Here is a 17164-nt window from a genome sequence, read left to right on the forward strand (position 1 = left end):
TGAGTCCATGAGTGGGCAGCAGCAGGCACAAGGCTTGGCTGTGTCTAGCCAAGAAGCTGCAAGGCCAGCAGCAGGCCCCTGGCTTGGAAGCTGCTGCTGAGGTGATTTGAGTCTGGTTGGCTGAGAAGCCTCAAGGAGCCTGCTGGGTTGGGATGCCTACTTCAGGAGTGCTTTCCACCCTGATGGAGCCTGCTTTGGTAATAGGAAAGAGCAGGAGAGAAAAATGACCATGGAGTATACATTGGAAGTTACACATTGGCCACGAGGAGGAAGAAATTTCTCTCAAAGGGTTGTGCTGTGGTGCCAGAGGTCACCCTCTGATCAGACCCTGGCTTTGTGTTTCAAGGAACAGCTGGTGAGGGATGAGGAGACATGGGTGAAAGCAAGGGATGAGAGCAAGATGGTGAACAGAGATGGGTGTCTGCAGACGTCAAGGAAATAGGGGAAAGTGTGGGACAAAATAGGAAAGCCTTCAGAGGAGAAGGCAGAGTGCTGGTAAAAGTGGAAGGCCCCAACAGCCCTAAGGTTTTTGTCACCTTGGCTAGAGCTTATGAGGAGATATGCTATATTGATTGTGATGGGGCCTCATTGATTTCTTTCAACCCTGTGCATCAGCTCGGAATTGTCATACCGCTGTTCTTCTCATGGCATCACACTGCCCACCACATCCCACAGATCCCTAGGAAAAGCCCCGAGCCAGACGTGGGGGAGCAGGATTTTCTCTCCCAGTAGCTGGTGGCAGGCTTCAGCCCTTCTGCTTTATCAAAGCAAACAAAGACCTTTCTCTGCACAGTGCCTTTGCCTGTCTGTAATCATGGCCTCCAAATATCTGCCCTAACAAGTCTCTGGGGAGGTTGTCTTAGTAATAACCCTCAGTGGCGCCCATTAATACTCCAAGTCACTTCAACTTTTCCTTCTGACTTTACTTGCTCAAGCGGTTACATCATTGTCCTCTCAGTACCTGAGCATCACAGGCTCAGCACCAAAATACAGCATGGACCTCATTAGAATGAAGAAACTTCTAGCATCTCCTCTGTATTTTTGTCCAGGACTTCAAGACTTGTACAACTATTTGGAGAGTTTTCATGGTATATTTAAGGAGGAAGATTGCATAAAGCACCTAATAAAAATCTCTTCTCATCTTAAAGGATGCATTTAGTTGAATTTCAGTTTGAGGTACTACTCTCTAATTGGTATTGATCCAGGGTGTCTCCTTCGGAGATGTGCTTGGGGAGGAAAAGGAGACTCTGGAGGTCTGACACTGCATGGACAACCTTGCTCCTCACCACCCCAGCCCTGCCATTTCTCTCAATGGCCACCTGGTGCTTGCTTCTCATTTCCTTACACCAGACTTCACTCAAGGCTGCAGCTGGATGCTACGGCCCCTTTGCAGCAGCTTCTACCTGCTTTGCTAAGAGATGTGGCTGTACACAGGTGCAGAAGGGTTTTTCCTATTTCCAACCAAATAAACTGAAAACAGGCAACAATTTAAAATAAATAAAATAAAACAAAATAAAATAAAATAAAATAAAATAAAATAAAATAAAATAAAATAATAAAAAACCTCCTCATCTTCTATTCCTCCTCTGAGGTTTACCTTCCCAAAACATTGAATGTACAAGAAATATTTTATAGTGATAGATATGAAATTATGAACAATAGCGTTAGCATTGATCCATACCGTATTATTTCAATGATAAAGGTTGAGGTTCTTGCTAAAAGAAAAAAAAAATACAGATTGCTGATAGATGGGCAAGCTGGGCTGCTTCTACCTCATGCTCAAAGCAGCAACTGTAGTGTGAATGATCAAAGAGTAAGAGGAGGGAAAATCGGAACCATGGGAAGTGCATAGGTGCAGATAGGCAGCTGGAAAAGCTACATTCAGCATTGTCTGTTTAATCAAAACTTGTGGATGTGCCTGGAAGATGAGGGAGCACATCGTGACAGACTATGAGAGGACAATGCAACAACAGATGAACACCAGTATTTCTTCTCCTGCGATGAAAATACATCCTGAAAATTCACATTTCTTCATGGTAGAAACTACACTGTGTGACATTCCATGGAAGGGATTAAATCATTTGAAGTGATGAGTAGTTGCTCTATTAGTTAAGTACTAATGACATTACTGGGTATTGACACAGAACTTTGCTGTCTGACCATAAGCAATCAGGGAAAACCACCAGAGACCCGGTTGTATTTGAAGTACTTCGCTGGATTTGCAGCTATCAGAAAGGGCTTTCAGGAGACCGGAGCCTTTTGAGGGATTCAGGTGCAGCCAGGTGGAGTTCAAGGGTACCTCTACTGCTGGCAGTGGTCTTTACCCCTGCAACTACAGCCCAGTCCAGCACATAAAATCTCTTCAAAGACAACACCTCTTCTTCAGTGAATTTCAGAAATTGACCTAAAGCTGAAATGGCCATTGGGAACCCAAGATACTCTCCTTTCTTCCTAGTAGACAGCTGAGCATCCATTTACCATCCTGGGACATCTGTGGAAAATTCAGGTTTCAAGACTCAAGAACAGGAAACTTCAAATAACTAGGATACAACCCATCAGCTTGCCGCACTTTGGGAATCCATCCCCTTCCAACTATGGGAATGAAAGTGCAAAATGCACTGAATCGTGTTTCCCCAAAAGTACGGGAGTTTCCATCACTGGAGATACAAAAGCCCATCTGGAAATGGGCCTGGGCTGCCTTGTTTAGGTGTCCATGCTTGGCTAGTGTGGATGGCTACATGGTCTTTGGAGGTCCCCTCCACTCTCAGTGAACCTATCACTCTGCAGTGCCTGGCAATGTTTCTGAGAACTTCTCTGCAGTATCTTCAAACCCGGTGGACACTGGGTGCTCATGGGGCATAGGATCTTTTGGGGATGAATGTCCCACATGGCTGCTTCCCAAGCTGGGCCTTGCCCAGGGTCAGTCCCCTGCAGGGGAGAAAATGGTCCTTCTCCTGTTGGCTTTTCATGGCCTTCCTCTCAATACATGCTCTTCTCATCCTTGAACACTTTTACTGAATACAGAGGTCTAGGAGTGCTAGAGTACAGAATAGAAAACAGAGTACTAGGAGTGCTGAGAAGTCAAAGGTGACCTGCCACCTCCAGACACAAGTGACCTCACAGTCCCTTTGCGTGACACGTTCCTGCTGCTGCCCTATCAAGTGCAGAGACAGAAGTGACCTCACAGTCACTGCCACAGTCACATTCCTCCTGCTGGGACAGGAGATCCTGAGGCAAAGCTGACTTCTCTCTAGCCCCCTAGGTACCTGTTTTTCTCTTTCTGGGTTAGAGACTAAGCAAAGTTTTAGTGGGAGTGTGTGTTGTTCTGCTTGTGGTGTCGTGTCTGTGGTTAAGGTATGGACAAGCTCTACAGCTTAGGGTTTTTTAGGTCTGCCAAGGAGTCTAGGGTTAAACAGAGAGTTTTCATGTTACTGTTAAGGGAAGGCATTAGGTTTAGCAAGAGAAAAAAAAAAAATATTCCTTTCAGAGTATTGTAGTAGCATTTAGGTTTAGGCATTAAAATTACTGGCTCATGTAAGGTAAGGGCTATATGTGACTAGTTTAAGTCAGTGTTACCACAGCATCCACATTACATAAACACTCTTACTTCTATGAAATCATAAGTTTCTGCTGGCCAAGCTCTTCTTCCCATCCCGACATATCACATCTCTCTTGTCCAGGCTGCTCTTGACCTCTCCATATCTTATTGGGATCAGCCTTCTGATGACATTCACGATCGCAGAGTATCTGTCTCACCTCTGTTGGCTCCTCCATTCCTGAGACAGTATTGGCATGGTAGTTAGAAGAGAAAAGGACACAAAGATCCTTAGAAGCATCCTGCACAATGTGCCCATCAGTTCTGCACTGCCACAAAACTGCACTTCCTACGTACAAGTTTTGTTTCCCAAATGGCTTTTATTTTTTTATTTTTTTTTTTCTTATGCACGGTTCTGTTTTGGATGTGCAGATATGGAATAAGGAAAGTTAAGGAACAGATGGAACTGATCTTCTCAAGGGATGCAAGGAATAATAGGAAGGGATTCTACAGATACACTGCTCAGAAAAGAATGGCCAAGGAGAGTGTACGCCCTCTGATGGATGAGAAGGGTGCACTGGTAATGACAGACATGGAGAAGGCTGAGGGACTCAACAACATCATTTCTTCAATCTTCCCTGCCAGTGAGGCTTCCCAAGTCTTTCATTTCCCTGAACCTGTAGATGGAGGCTGGGGGTGCAAAGTCCAACCTGGTGGGAGTTAAGAGCAGGTCCAAGACCACCTGATGACACTAAACAGGTACATGTCTATGGGGCCTGATAGCATGCATCCCAGGGTCCTGAGGGAACTGGCTGATGTAGTTGCCAAGCCTCTCTCCATCATACTTGGTGGCTGATCATTCTGCAGAAGAGAAGGCTCCAGGGTGACCTCTTTGTGGCCTTTCAGCACTCAAAGGAGACTTCTAGAAAAGATGGAGAGTGACTCTTTGCTCAGTCGTATGACAGGACAAGAGGGAAATGTTTTTAAAGTAAAAGACTAGAGATTTAGACTAGAGATTAGGAGGAAACTCTTCACCCAGAGGCTGTTGAAGCACTGGAACAGGTTGCTGAGAGACCTTAGGGATGCCCCATCCTTGGAACTGATCAAGAGCATGTGAGATGAGGCCCTGGGCTACCTGATCTCATGGGGGGCATCCCTGCTTATGGCGTCCATGGACCGGGGCTTGGAACTAGATGCCTCTAAGGTCCCTTCCAACAGGAGCCATTCTCTGATTCTATGGTCTCACTAGCTATGCCTCAAGCATGACTCCCATGCCATCAGCCTTCCTGTGGTCTCTCACCTGACCAGAACAGAAGGTGCCTCACCATCATCTTCAATGCCTTGTGCGTGCTTCTGGCCTTTATGGCCCCTATCTGTGCCACATTCCTCATGCAGGTCCATCAACTCCAGAGACAGAAGTGACCTCCCAGCCTCCTTCACAGCCATTTGCCTCCTGCAGGCCCAGTACATCCTGAGGCACACCTGACCTCATCCCAGCATTCCCAGCCAGCTCCACCTCGTGGCCTCTGATCTGATCACATACCTGTCACCTCACATGCCTCTTTCAATGCCATGGGACTGCTGCAGGACCTCACTGTCCCTGCCCTACCCCAAGCGGACAAGCAGCTGAAGTTAGGGATAGGAGTGGGGTTGAAGCTGAGATGTGCTGTGTGCATGGTGGAGGGCTTTGGGGGTTAGATGATCAGGTTAATGTTTAGGAAGTAGAGGTCACCCTCCAGGGTTAAGGGAATGGCAACGGTATCAAGGGAGGGATTGGTGTTCTGCTCAAGGTGTCTGCTCAGGATCTGGGATAAGGACAAGTTTTGAGGTTTTTAATTTAGATTTGATCTGAGGTGTAGATTCAATAATAGTATTTTAATCCTTAGTTAGGCTTAATTGTCCTCCTGTTTACCCTTCTTGTAGAAGATGCCTTTCATGTCTGGCTTTTCAAAATCCCGAGTAACGTCTCTCCTTTATCTGGCCTTTCCAAGGTCTTTGAGAGAGGTCTTATGATGACATCTGCAGATCCACTAGAACCTGTCTCATCCTTCCCACACCACCTCTAAGCAACTTGAGGACTGACTGGGAGGATGATGATGGTTTGGGAAAGAGCTTGGTTAAAATCTCCGAGGAGGAAGACCAAAAGTTCTTCTCTCTACTAGAGAAACATTTATTCATGCCAATGAGTATGTCCTGTTCCTGTGTGGAAAGATTAATGTTATGATTGCTTTAAACAAAATGCTGTACCAAATGTTTGAAGGGCATAAGATACTGATTTTTTTTTTCCTTGGCGATTGTATTAGTAGCTTATGTTATGCGCTGTTCTGCGCTTCACATGGAGAGAGATGATCGTGTTATAGAAAACAATGACACTTGTGAGGACAAAAAAGCAGGTGGATAAAACTTTGAGTCTGCCAACACAGGACACACACACATGAAAACTGCATGATTAGGAACAGGAAGATTGGATACAAATACAGATTACAAAAGCAAAACCATGAGTATCACCGTGGCACTGCAGAACAGCTCCAGCAATGGGGCAAAACCACGGAAGGTGTCCACGACACTGGGGCCACAGAACTGTATCTGGGAGGAGGAGAAAGAATTCCTGTACATGAGAGAAATTCCCCTGGTTCAGGTACAGCTGCCTTCTGGAGTCAGACCTTCCACTTCCCGAGCCTTGCAGAGAACAGGGATGGCATACAGCCCAGGGCTGACTGTAGGACATGGTCCCCAGCAGGAAGTACTGCGGTCATGCAGAAGGTGCAACTGAGAGTGCTGCCACCTCTGTGAGCAAAGGAGGTGCTGTCCCCAGCCAGGAAGCTGGCCAGCATCTGGCGTAGGGTGCTGGAGCTGTACAAGGCCTGCAGGGAAGATGAAGAAGACCATGGGCATCTGCAGGTGTTTGGTGTCAGGCACCAGCATAGTGATGAGGGTGTTCCACATCACAGTCACCATGCTGGTCAAGTAACAGGGGAAGAAGAGATTTGTGTATGGGTAGAGGATCTTCCATGTGGATTACTGGGAAAACTCAACAAATGCTTAGTGTCCAATTCCCTTCTTGGAAAACCTTTTAGAGCATTCAGTTCCTCCCTCTCTTGTTAGGACACATTTAGAGGGGTGAAGAGATCCCTGCCTGTCATGGCTGAGGTGTCCTGCCATGCAGTGGGAACAGAATAGAGGTTAAGGGAGGGAAACATTTGTACTCATGTTTGATAACCACAGTCCAACAGCACAAATCACACTTTAAAAAATCAGTCTCTGACATCTACAGAGAGAAGCAGTTGGTGATGAATTCAGTCTGCTTCAACCACCACACCCCAGCAGAGACCCTGCTGCCTTTGGGAGCTGTCAACCCTGAGGCCTTGGGGACACCTTGAGGGAACCCAAGGGCACAGAGCAAGCAATGCCATGGTCGGGTGCTGTGCTGCTGAGCTGGGCTGGGCTCCTGGGCCCAAGCAGAGCTCCTGGCAAGCGCTGCAGAGAGACAGCTGTGCCCAGGAGCAGCTCCTCTGCACAGTGCAGCAGGGCTGGGGTCTCTGACCACAGCTGGCACGCAGAGAGGAGAGAAGGAGAGAGGGCTTGGAGGCACTGAGGAGCGCAACAACAGAGGGCAGCGTGTGGCAGGACACATCTGTAGGCTCTTGACACCGTGAGGCTCTGGCAGCAGGGCACTGCAGGTGGGGTTGCCAGAGGGGTCTTCTGCAGCTGGCACATCTGATGGATGATAGCATCTGCCTGGGTCATTGTCTCTATTTCTACAGAAAGGAGTAGAAAAGGCTTTAGAGAATGGGAAATATGACTGGATATTTCAGGAAGAAGACCAAGGCAGGGGCTACCTGAAAGGCAAGACTTTTTTCGTAGCCTGTGCTTGCAGATTCCTGCAGTGGAGGGGAGGCAGGTTTCATGGTAATGGATTGTAGGTATTGTAGTGGAGACTGAGACTCCAAGAGAATTGCAGTGTGAGATCAGTTTGTCAGCAATTAAGTTTATAAAGTTCCTACGCACACCTCAGAACAGAAACTGCACCAACATCATTTTGTGGTCCTCTCAGGTTTTATCCTAGCTGATCTTTATGAGCTGCAAGCCCCCTGATGCCCAGTGCTGGGAGACATCTCTGTTTTTGGGAGGTCTCTGCAAGCTTGAAGTGAGCACAGATCATTTGCAATGAGGATGAGCTGCCTCATCTGCAGGCAGAGCTGCAGCACAGGAGGGTCTGCTGAGTGTCCGTCTGTCCCTCCCTGGCCTTGCCTCCCCTGGCAGCAGCACGCTGGCATTCCTCCTGGCTTCTCCAGCTGGCCGTGCTGCTGCTGGTCTTGTTCCCAGGCTGGCTGGGGATGGGGGTTTCACATGCCCATGGCATGAGTCCTCAGTGTGCCTGGGGGAAAGGGAGTAGGGGGACAGGGTGAGGCATCTGGAGATGGACACTTTGAGCCTGGATTCCTCTGCTCTCAGCAGGGTCTTTGCTCTTTTCAATCAAACATGTGAGTACAACTTTCCTGCAACACTTACAGGGCAGCTGAGACCGTACTTGATGGACAGACTGGCTGTCCTCCCTAAAGAACACTGTGCACTAAAGTCACAGTCCCTTTTTCTCTGATAATGATCTACAAGGATTCCCTTTGAGTCCAGTAAAAATAGCCAGGATCGGTGGCTTGGAAACATTCCTCAGGAGTGGTGGGACAGCTGAAAGAAAAAACTCAAAATACAAAAATTTAAAATAAAATTTAAAAAAGCCTCCACAATTCTGCCTTGCAGTTTGGTGAACTGGGAGCAACACTGGGGAAAACCTCTTTGAGATCAGGAGGGAAGAGAAACTGACATTTCCCCATGTTCCTCTTCACTTCTTGCTGTAGGACAGGACTGGCTCCTGCATTACCCACAGTAGAGCCGCCTGTTCCAAGAGACAGCCTCAGGCAGAATGAATCAGGATGCAAGAAAGGGATCTGCCAAATGTCTGCCAGAAAGTACACAATATAGGCAATGATTTTAAATGAGAAACTGAATTTGTTTCCCTCTGATACATTTCTTGTACATTATTACTCTCATCCTCTTCTTTGCTCAGGACCACATCCCGAAAAAAGCAGATGTCCAACAGAAGCACCATCACTGAGTTCCTCCTGCTGGCATTCGCAGATACACGCGAGCTGCAGCTCCTGCACTTCGCGCTCTTCCTGGGCATCTACCTGGCTGCCCTCCTGGGCAACGGCCTCATCCTCAGCGCCATAGCCTGCGACCACCGCCTGCACACCCCCATGTACTTCTTCCTCCTCAACCTCGCCCTCCTCGACGCGGGCTGCATCTCCACCACTCTGCCCAAAGCCATGGCCAATGCCCTCTGGGACACCAGGGCCATCTCCTATCAAGGATGTGCTGCACAGGTCTTTTTCATTGCTTTCTTGTTTGGAGCAGAGTTTTCCCTTCTCACCGTGATGGCCTATGACCGCTACGTTGCCATCTGCAAGCCCCTGCACTACGGGAGCCTCGTGGGCAGCAGAGCTTGTGCCCAGATGGCAGCAGCTGCCTGGGGCAGTGGCTTTCTCAATGCTGTCCTGCACACGGCCAACACATTTTCCCTGCCCCTCTGCCACGACAATGCTGTGGACCAGTTTTTCTGTGAAATCCCCCAGATCCTGAAGCTCTCCTGCTCAGATGCCTACCTCAGGGAAGCTGGTCTTCTGGTCTTTAGCGCATTTTTAGCATTTGGTTGTTTTGTTTTCATTATGGTGTCCTATGTGCAGATCTTCAGGGCAGTGCTGAGGATGCCCTCTGAGCAGGGCAAGCACAAGGCCTTTTCCACGTGCCTCCCTCACCTGGCTGTGGTCTCCCTCTTTGTCAGCACTGGCATATTTTCCTACTTGAAGCCCCCCTCCATTTCCTCGCCATCCATGGACCTGGTGGTGGCATTTCTGTACTCGGTGATGCCTCCAGCCCTGAACCCCCTCATCTACAGCATGAGGAACCAGGAGCTCAAGAATGCAGTGAGGAAACTGTTTCCATACATGCTTCTTAAGCATCCATGATGTGTTCAGAAGATGTATTCTTAATACTGTGCAAATATTTTGATTCATACTATATCATATCATTTTTATTGTTACTAGTGTTATCATGACATTATCATTCATAATAATACTAAAATAAATAAAAGGGTATTTGGAAAAATGACACAACATTTTTTAAATTATTTTTCTCTCTAAAAATTTGAACAATATTTCATTTTGTTTTTAATAATCTCATTCTTAGCATTCTGTATGTTACATCTTGTGTTAGGTTTGACCACATGGTCTAATGCATATACAGAAGCAGGCTTCCTTGGTAGTTAACGACAAGAAAGAACTCAGTGGAAATTCATTGGTCTCAGTATCCTTCTCTTCCCATCTCCTCTGGAGCTGGGGGAGCAGCTCCAGCATCCGGGAGTGGCTCAGGGCCAAGAGCCCAGCTGGCACAGGTAGGAGCAGTGTATTTGGATTAGACCTTGTGGATCTAGGTGACAGTCCTGTTGTCTCTATATCAGAGCTCTGGCACAAAGCCTTTTCCACGTGCCTCCCTCACCTGGCCATGGTGTTCGCCTCCCTCAGGCCTGTCATGGTTTCCTACCTGAAGCCCCCCTCCAACTCCTCCCCATCGCTGGACCTGGTGCTGGCATTTCTGTACTCAGTGGTACCTCCAGCACTGAACCTTCTCATCTACAGCATGAGAAACAAGAACTTAAAGTATGGAGTGAGGAGACTGCTCCTATACATGCTTCTTAAACATCAATAATGAGTTTATAATATATAGTCATAATTATGTGAAATTACTGTGATTCACGTCAGTTTACTTTTATCATTATTTCAGTAATGCTATTCTTAGCATCCTGCCTGATAATTAATTTATTTACTTTGACCAAATCATCTAATCTACCCATAGGACTAGTTTTCCAGTGTAAATAAAGACAATAAAGAAGCCATCAGAAATTCACTGATCTCAGTATCCGTCTCTTCCCATCTTCTCTGGAGCTGGTGGAGCAGCTCCAGCATGCAGGAGGGGCTCATGGCCAAGAGCCCAGCTGACACATGCAGGAGCAGCCCTGGTGGCCCTTTGGGGCTGCCCCTCACTGCCCGCTGGGCTCTGCCTCTCTGCTGCCTTCGGATCGGAGCTGCTGCTTCCCTGGAGCCATGGCCATGGTCAGCAGCACGATGTGGTCTTGTAAGGAATGGAACCTGAGCATGAAATAAATGGTATGGAATAAAGGGTGGATAGATATCCTGGTTTCAGTTAGGACAGAGGTAATTTTCTTTCTAGTAGCTGGTAGGGTGCTATGTTTTGGCTTAGGATGAGAAGAGTGCTGGTAAGACGCTGATGTTTAATTGTTGCAGAGCAGTGCTTACACCAAGCCAAGGATGTTTCAGCTTCTCACTCTGTCTTGCCAACGGGCAGGCTGGGGGTGCAGTGGGAGCTGGGAGGGGACAGACCCAGGACAGCTGACCCGAACTAGCCAAAGGGGTATTCCATACCTTCTGACGTCATACTAAACAATCTATAGGGGTGGGTAGCCATGGGGAGGAGGGCTGGACTGCTCGGGGTTAGGCTGGGCATCGGTCAGTGGGTGGTGAGCAATTGCATTGTGCATCACTTGTTTGTACACACTATTAGTAGTAGTACTATTATCACCATTATTGTTATTATTGTAATTGTTATTATTATTTTCCTGTCTTAATAAACTGTCCTTATCTCAATTCACAGGCTTCACTTTCCCGTTTCTCTCCCCCATCCCAGAGAGGGAGGGGGGAGGATGAGTGAATGACTGTGTGGTGTTTAGCTGTGGTTGGATTAAACCACAACACCTGGACATGAGAGTTTTGATCTTTGGGGGTGGTAAGAGGAGCATGGGCAGCAGAAAATAATGATTTCATAGAGGGAAGAGGCATCATGTAATGTAGATCATGTGGTAACACTGACTTGTACAGTCATATATGGCCCTAACACTATTTTAACCAGTAGTTTTAATCCCTAAACCTAAATGTTCCTCCAACACTCTGACAGGAATCCATTTCTCTAAAGCTTGAACACAAGGTATCCCTTGAAGCAAAGCTCACCCCATAACCCCTTTCCCTTACCTTTTCTCTCTTGCTCACCCTAATCCCTTCCCTTAACATTAGTAATAAAATGCTCTATTTAAACCTTGGCTTCTAGGCAGACATAAAAATGAACCAAACCACAGAGCCTGCCCATACCCTACACAAAGAAGAACACCAAACCTTCCCATTAAACATTTGTTTACTCTCTAACCCAGAAAGGTGAGCCCCAGTCCAGTGGGAACTAGAAAGTAGTCAGCTCTGCCTCAGGATCTCCTGCCCCAGCAGCAGGAGGAATGTGACTTTGACGTCACTTCTGTCTCTGCCCTTGATAGGGCAGCAGCAGGAACGTGTCACACAAAGGGACTGTGAGGTCACTTGTGTCTGGAGGTGGCAGGTCACCCTTGACTTCTCCCTGGGAGCTGCACTTTTGGGCTGACAGCTGGCAGTGGCCCTGCTAGGCCAGCAGAAGGCACCTGCTTGGCATGCTGACTGGGGGATCCCCTCTGCCTCCATGCCCAGGAGGACCCAGACAGAAAGAAGGCCCCCAGTTGGGTTGTCCTGTCCCTTCTGCTTGAGTCCATGAGTGGGCAGCAGCAGGCACAAGGCTTGGCTGTGTCTAGCCAAGAAGCTGCAAGGCCAGCAGCAGGCCCCTGGCTTGGAAGCTGCTGCTGAGGTGACTTGTGTCTGGTTGGCTGAGAGGCCGCAAGGAGCCTGCTGGGTTGGGATGCCTACTTCAGGAGGGGTTTCCAACCTGATGGAGCTATCTGTGGTAGCAGGAAAGAGCAGGAGAGAAAAACTTGCCACAAAGTGTGCCCTGTGTTATAAATTAAACCACACAATTTACTGGTCTATTGAAATTATTTTATTAATCAAGTAAGCAGACACAAGCAAAACAGCGCTGGGTGGCTGGGGAGTCTCCGCTCCGCAACAGCACGCAACTTCCCTTTCCAGTGTTGCTGTTTTATAGTAGTTGAATTCCGGCTTATCAGGACTTGTTGAACTGGCTGAGGCTGCGCAATCTATTGTTGAGAGGGGGGGTCGTTATTCCTCTGCTTCGTGTTCAGGTGGGGGTAGTAAAGCGGCAAAAAGGATGTCTTGTGGTAAGAAATTTCACAAAGTCTGGTTTAACTCAAGGATGTTCACCCAACACCCCCTCCTGCTTCCTCCCTTATCAAGGCACTTAAATTTTACAACCTTTTCTCCCCAGCAGATTCTCCAAATTCCTCAAAGACAATGAACAAACCCCCACTAATTTATCACACCCTGGAAGGTTGGAACTGGCCACAAGGAGGAAGAAATGTCCTTCAAGGGGTTGTGCTGTAGTGCCAGAGGTCACCCTCTGATCAGACCATGGCTTTGTGTTTCAAGGAACAGCTGGTGAGGGTTGACGAGACATGGGTTAAAGCAAGGGATGAGAGCAAAGTGGTGAACAGTGGTGTCTGCAGACTTCAAGGCAATAGGGCAATGTGTGGGACAGCATTGGAAAACCTGCAGAGGAGAAGGCAGAGGGTGCTGGTAAAAAGGGAAGGTGCTAACAACCCTGAGATATTTGTCTCCTTTGCTGCAGCTTATGAGGAGAGATGTTATACTCATTGCAATGAGGCCTCATTAATTGCTTGCAACCCTGTACATCAGCTCAGAGGTGACATACCACTATTCTTCCCTTGGCATCACCCTGCCCACCACATCCCACAGATTCCAGCAAGAGCCTTGAGAAAGACTTGGGGATGCAGGATCTCCTGTTCCAGTGGCTGGGGCCAACCCTTGGCCCTTCGGCATCACCAAAACCAACCAAGACTTTTCTCAGCATAGAGCTTTGCCTGTCTGTAACCGTGGCCTTCAAATATCTGCCCTAACAAGGCCCTGGGGAGGCTTTCTTAGTAATAGCCCTCAGTGGGGCCCATTAATACTCCAAGTCACTTCAACTCGTCCTTCTGACTTTACTTGCTCAAACAGTTACATCACTCTCTTCTCAGTACCTGAGCTTCATAGACTGAACACCGAAATACACCATGGAACTCATTAAAGTGCAGAAAGTCCTAACATCTCTTCCATAGTTGTCTTCAAGCCTTCACGCCTTGTGCAGCTAATTGCAGAGCTTGCATGATGTAGTTAAGGATGAAGTTTTCAAAAAGCATCAAATATTTTTTTTTTCTTTTTCATTTAAAACGCTGAATTTTGTTGCATTTCAGTTTGGAGCATCATTCACCTATTGCTATTCATCCAGGGTGACTTATTTGCAGACCTGCATCAGGAGGAAAATCAGAGTCTGGAGGTCTGACACCTCCAATGCCAGCAGTGGTCTTTGTCCCTGTAGCTGCAGCATGGCTCAGCACATGAAAACCTTTCAAAGATAATTCAAGGAAAAATAAAATAAAATAAAATAAAATAAAATAAAATAAAATAAAATAAAATAAAATAAAATAAAATAAAATAAAATAAAATAAAATAAAATAAAATAAAATAAAATAAAATTGAAATGACCATTGGATCCTGAGACATTCTAAATTAATCTTAGTAGACACCTGGACATCCATGGTTCTCTTGGGTCTTCTGTTGAAAACTCAGGAAGAAAACTAAAGAAAATATATCTTCAAGTGGCTGTAGCTGTACCCATGAGCTTGGCCTCTTTGGGGAAATCGTCCCTTTCCAGCCAAGGAAACCTAAATTGGGTAAAGTGAAAAGACCTGCCCAGTCAATGGAGTAGGGCAAAGTCCTACTTCCTGTGCTATAGATGCAGAAGGCAAAAAGAATTGCAATGTGCCTGACACTGCTCTGGGACATGTCACCCAGGTCAGGCAACTTTACCTTAGTGCTGACAAGTCCATCACATAACCACGCTACCAAGCTCTGCATCTATACCTTGGCTCTCCAGTTAATGAACGAAGGTCATGGAGGGCAATCAGGGAGACTCGGTTAGCCAAAGCCTCACCGGTGGTGCCCTCTTGGAACTTTAAAGTTCCCTCTCCTGAAGCCAGTCTTTGCTGTTGCTGGGCAAAGTTGTTTGACAAATGAAAAGTTATTTTTGAAAAGGACTGCTGTGGGGCGAAGGGTATAAGAGGGGAGCCTGTCCTCAAGATGAAAAAAGACGTCCCGACATAATGAAAAAGGAATTAATAGGGACAGGCTAGCAGAATAGAGACCAGGATGGGAACAGGCACATTGATCACCTCATAAAGATAGGTTTGGCCAAACTCAGCAAACCACTCAGAGACTCTCGTACAGAAAGTCGCTGGAAATGGGCGCACTGGAGATGGGAAGAAGCTCAAGCTGAGAGAAGCGGAGCCACGCACACAACTGCCCCTTGCTGGTAAGCAGCTGCACATTATGGGGAATCATACGTCCTTAGAAACAAAGACTGTCCTGCTAACCTTACAGCTTATTCTCCTTCTTAACAATTAGACAGTTTATGATCCTGAAATATGGAACCAAATTGATGTCAAGGTGTGGGAATCTGCAACTAAAAATGACAAGGTTGCGGTGGGACTGCTCGGCACCTGGCAAGCAGTCTCTGAGGCCTTAAAGAGCCATGTGGGACCACAGTCAGACACACGTGGTTTGCCAGACAGTGAGGGAGCTGCAGGCTCATCCACCAATCCTTCTACTACACCATCGCCCCCGCCCCCTCCACTAGTGCCATTGCAGGCCTTTGCTATTATGCCCCCTGGTGACATGCCTTTTGACCCAGGCCCTATTGGCCTTGAAGAGGAGATAGATATGTTTTCTTCGATCTGGGAAGAATAGGATACATAAGGCCCGAAGGCCGAGTTCCTAGCAAGACATGTTGTTCCCACAACTAGCCCTGGAACTCTCTGGTGTTTGTAATCAAGAAAAGGAGTGGAAAATGGAGACTGTTAAGTCATGGAAGATATGGGAGCACTTCAACCAGGATTACCAACTCCAACTATGCTCCCCCATTCATGGACTTCAACAGTAATAGACTTAAAGGATTGTTTGTTACCATTTCTGATTGTACATATGTAAAGGCATATATAAAAGCAATGTTCTGTACGTTTAGAAAGTTTGATCTTCGTGTGTGCATCTTGGTAGAGCATAGACTCCCCAGACACCCAGCACTGTTTGCTTGCCTTTTATAAATATTACTAAATTCAGATTGAGTAAGACTTCATTTATAACAGGTGCTTTTGCCATTCCTTCCCTGTTAGACTCACTTCAACCTCCAGTGCAGTTATCTCTTGGGATGCCCCGTCATTCCAGAAATACATGTGCATTCTGCCTCTTTGTAGCTTGATGGCATCAGGGTACACTCTGCACCGGTGTCTAGTAGAGCCTGATACATTTGTGTGTCTGATGTGTCAGGCCATTAAATATACACAGTCCAGTAAACCCAATTGTCCCTTTCCTCTGTGCCCCCGCCTTGGCTGGAAGGAGGACCCCTCTAGTCTTGCTCATAGTATTCATTGCTGTGTCTGGTAGATGGCACACTGGAAAGCATGTCCCATCATGGCAGGGGAGACGTCACTGAGAGCCAAGGAATGCAATTCGGTGCAGGAGTTGGGGCCCACCAGAGACAAGGAGTCAAGGCAGTTGGGTGGGGGAGGCCAGCAGAAGCAGCCCAAGGGGTGGTGCTGCTTGTGAGGACACATTTGTGGCAGCAGCCTGAGTGGGCAGCAGCTGTGCGCAGGCGAGGGGAGGCCAGGAAGCGCGTGCCAAGAGCGCTCCTGCCAGCACAGACAAGGCCGGCGCTGAGGCCAAGGGCAGAGGCAGGCCCAGGGCAGGGGGCTGCAAGGGCCATGCTGAGCTCCCTGCCCCTGCAGCAGCCGCCCTGGCCCTCGGCAGATGTGCTGGCAGGCTGCAGGGAGGGGACGAATGCCCTGGGCCCCCTTCCTGCTCTGCCCAAGCCAGCAAGGGCCCAGAGTGGCTTCCTCTCCCCTGCCCCTGCAGCTCTGGGCTCCCTTCGCGCAGCCCTGGCTCTGCAGCACCAAGCCCTGCTGGGAGCCCTCCCCTGCATGCTGCCACTGCTCTCTGACGCTGCTGTTGCCCTCTGCCGGGCACTGCCCAGCCCAGCCCAGCCCCTGCCCACCTCTCCCCACCTCCCTGCCCTCTCCCCAGCCAAGCCCAGCAGCCCAGACTGTGCTGTCCCCAGGGCAGTGCCCACCACAGGCTGCTGCAGGGCTCTGGGCACGGCCACCACAGCCCCAGCCCCTTGCAAGGCACCGCAGCTGCTGCCTCAAAGGCAGCTCTGGGCCTCCCCAGCAGTCCCCACGCTGGGGCCAGACCCGGCTCAAGAGATGGAGGTCTGTGAAGCTGCAGGAGCCCTGCTTTCTTGCCTGGCAGATCCCCAGCACACAGTGCCTGTGCCCCGCAGGGGCAGCCCCGCTTCCCAGGCCAGCACAAGAGGCCTGGCCCAGCCACAGAGCAGCTCCACATTCCTCTCCAGCATGTTATTTGCCATCAGACTAAGCACAACCGGGACAGTTCCAGGCCAGTCAAGGCCAGTTATTGTTTGCTGAGCCATGGCCAGCCAAGAAGGGAACTCCCAGTCCAGCACTACACTGAGCACTCTGAAATTCTGATCCACAGTGAAGGCCAGAAAAGCAAGAGGCCC

At 48.3% G+C, this 17164-nt stretch overlaps 1 protein-coding gene and 1 long non-coding RNA gene across 2 annotated transcripts in view; one reads left to right on the forward strand and one right to left on the reverse strand.

Annotated features, from left to right (window-relative positions):
• Nucleotides 1–17164, reverse strand: part of LOC311427923 — a 235641-nt gene that overhangs the window by 193285 nt on the left and 25192 nt on the right. The window lies entirely within an intron of this gene.
• Nucleotides 8623–9558, forward strand: LOC311427965 (olfactory receptor 14C36-like; the record flags this gene model as incomplete). The annotated part of the gene is made up of 1 exon (XM_084539541.1): nucleotides 8623–9558. One exon carries the CDS (start codon nucleotides 8623–8625, stop codon nucleotides 9556–9558), a length of 936 nt encoding a protein of 311 aa, XP_084395667.1.

Source organism: Aythya ferina, assembly GCF_964211825.1.
Source record: "Aythya ferina genome assembly, contig: HAP1_SCAFFOLD_29, whole genome shotgun sequence".
NCBI classification, from domain to species: Eukaryota; Metazoa; Chordata; class Aves; order Anseriformes; family Anatidae; genus Aythya; species Aythya ferina.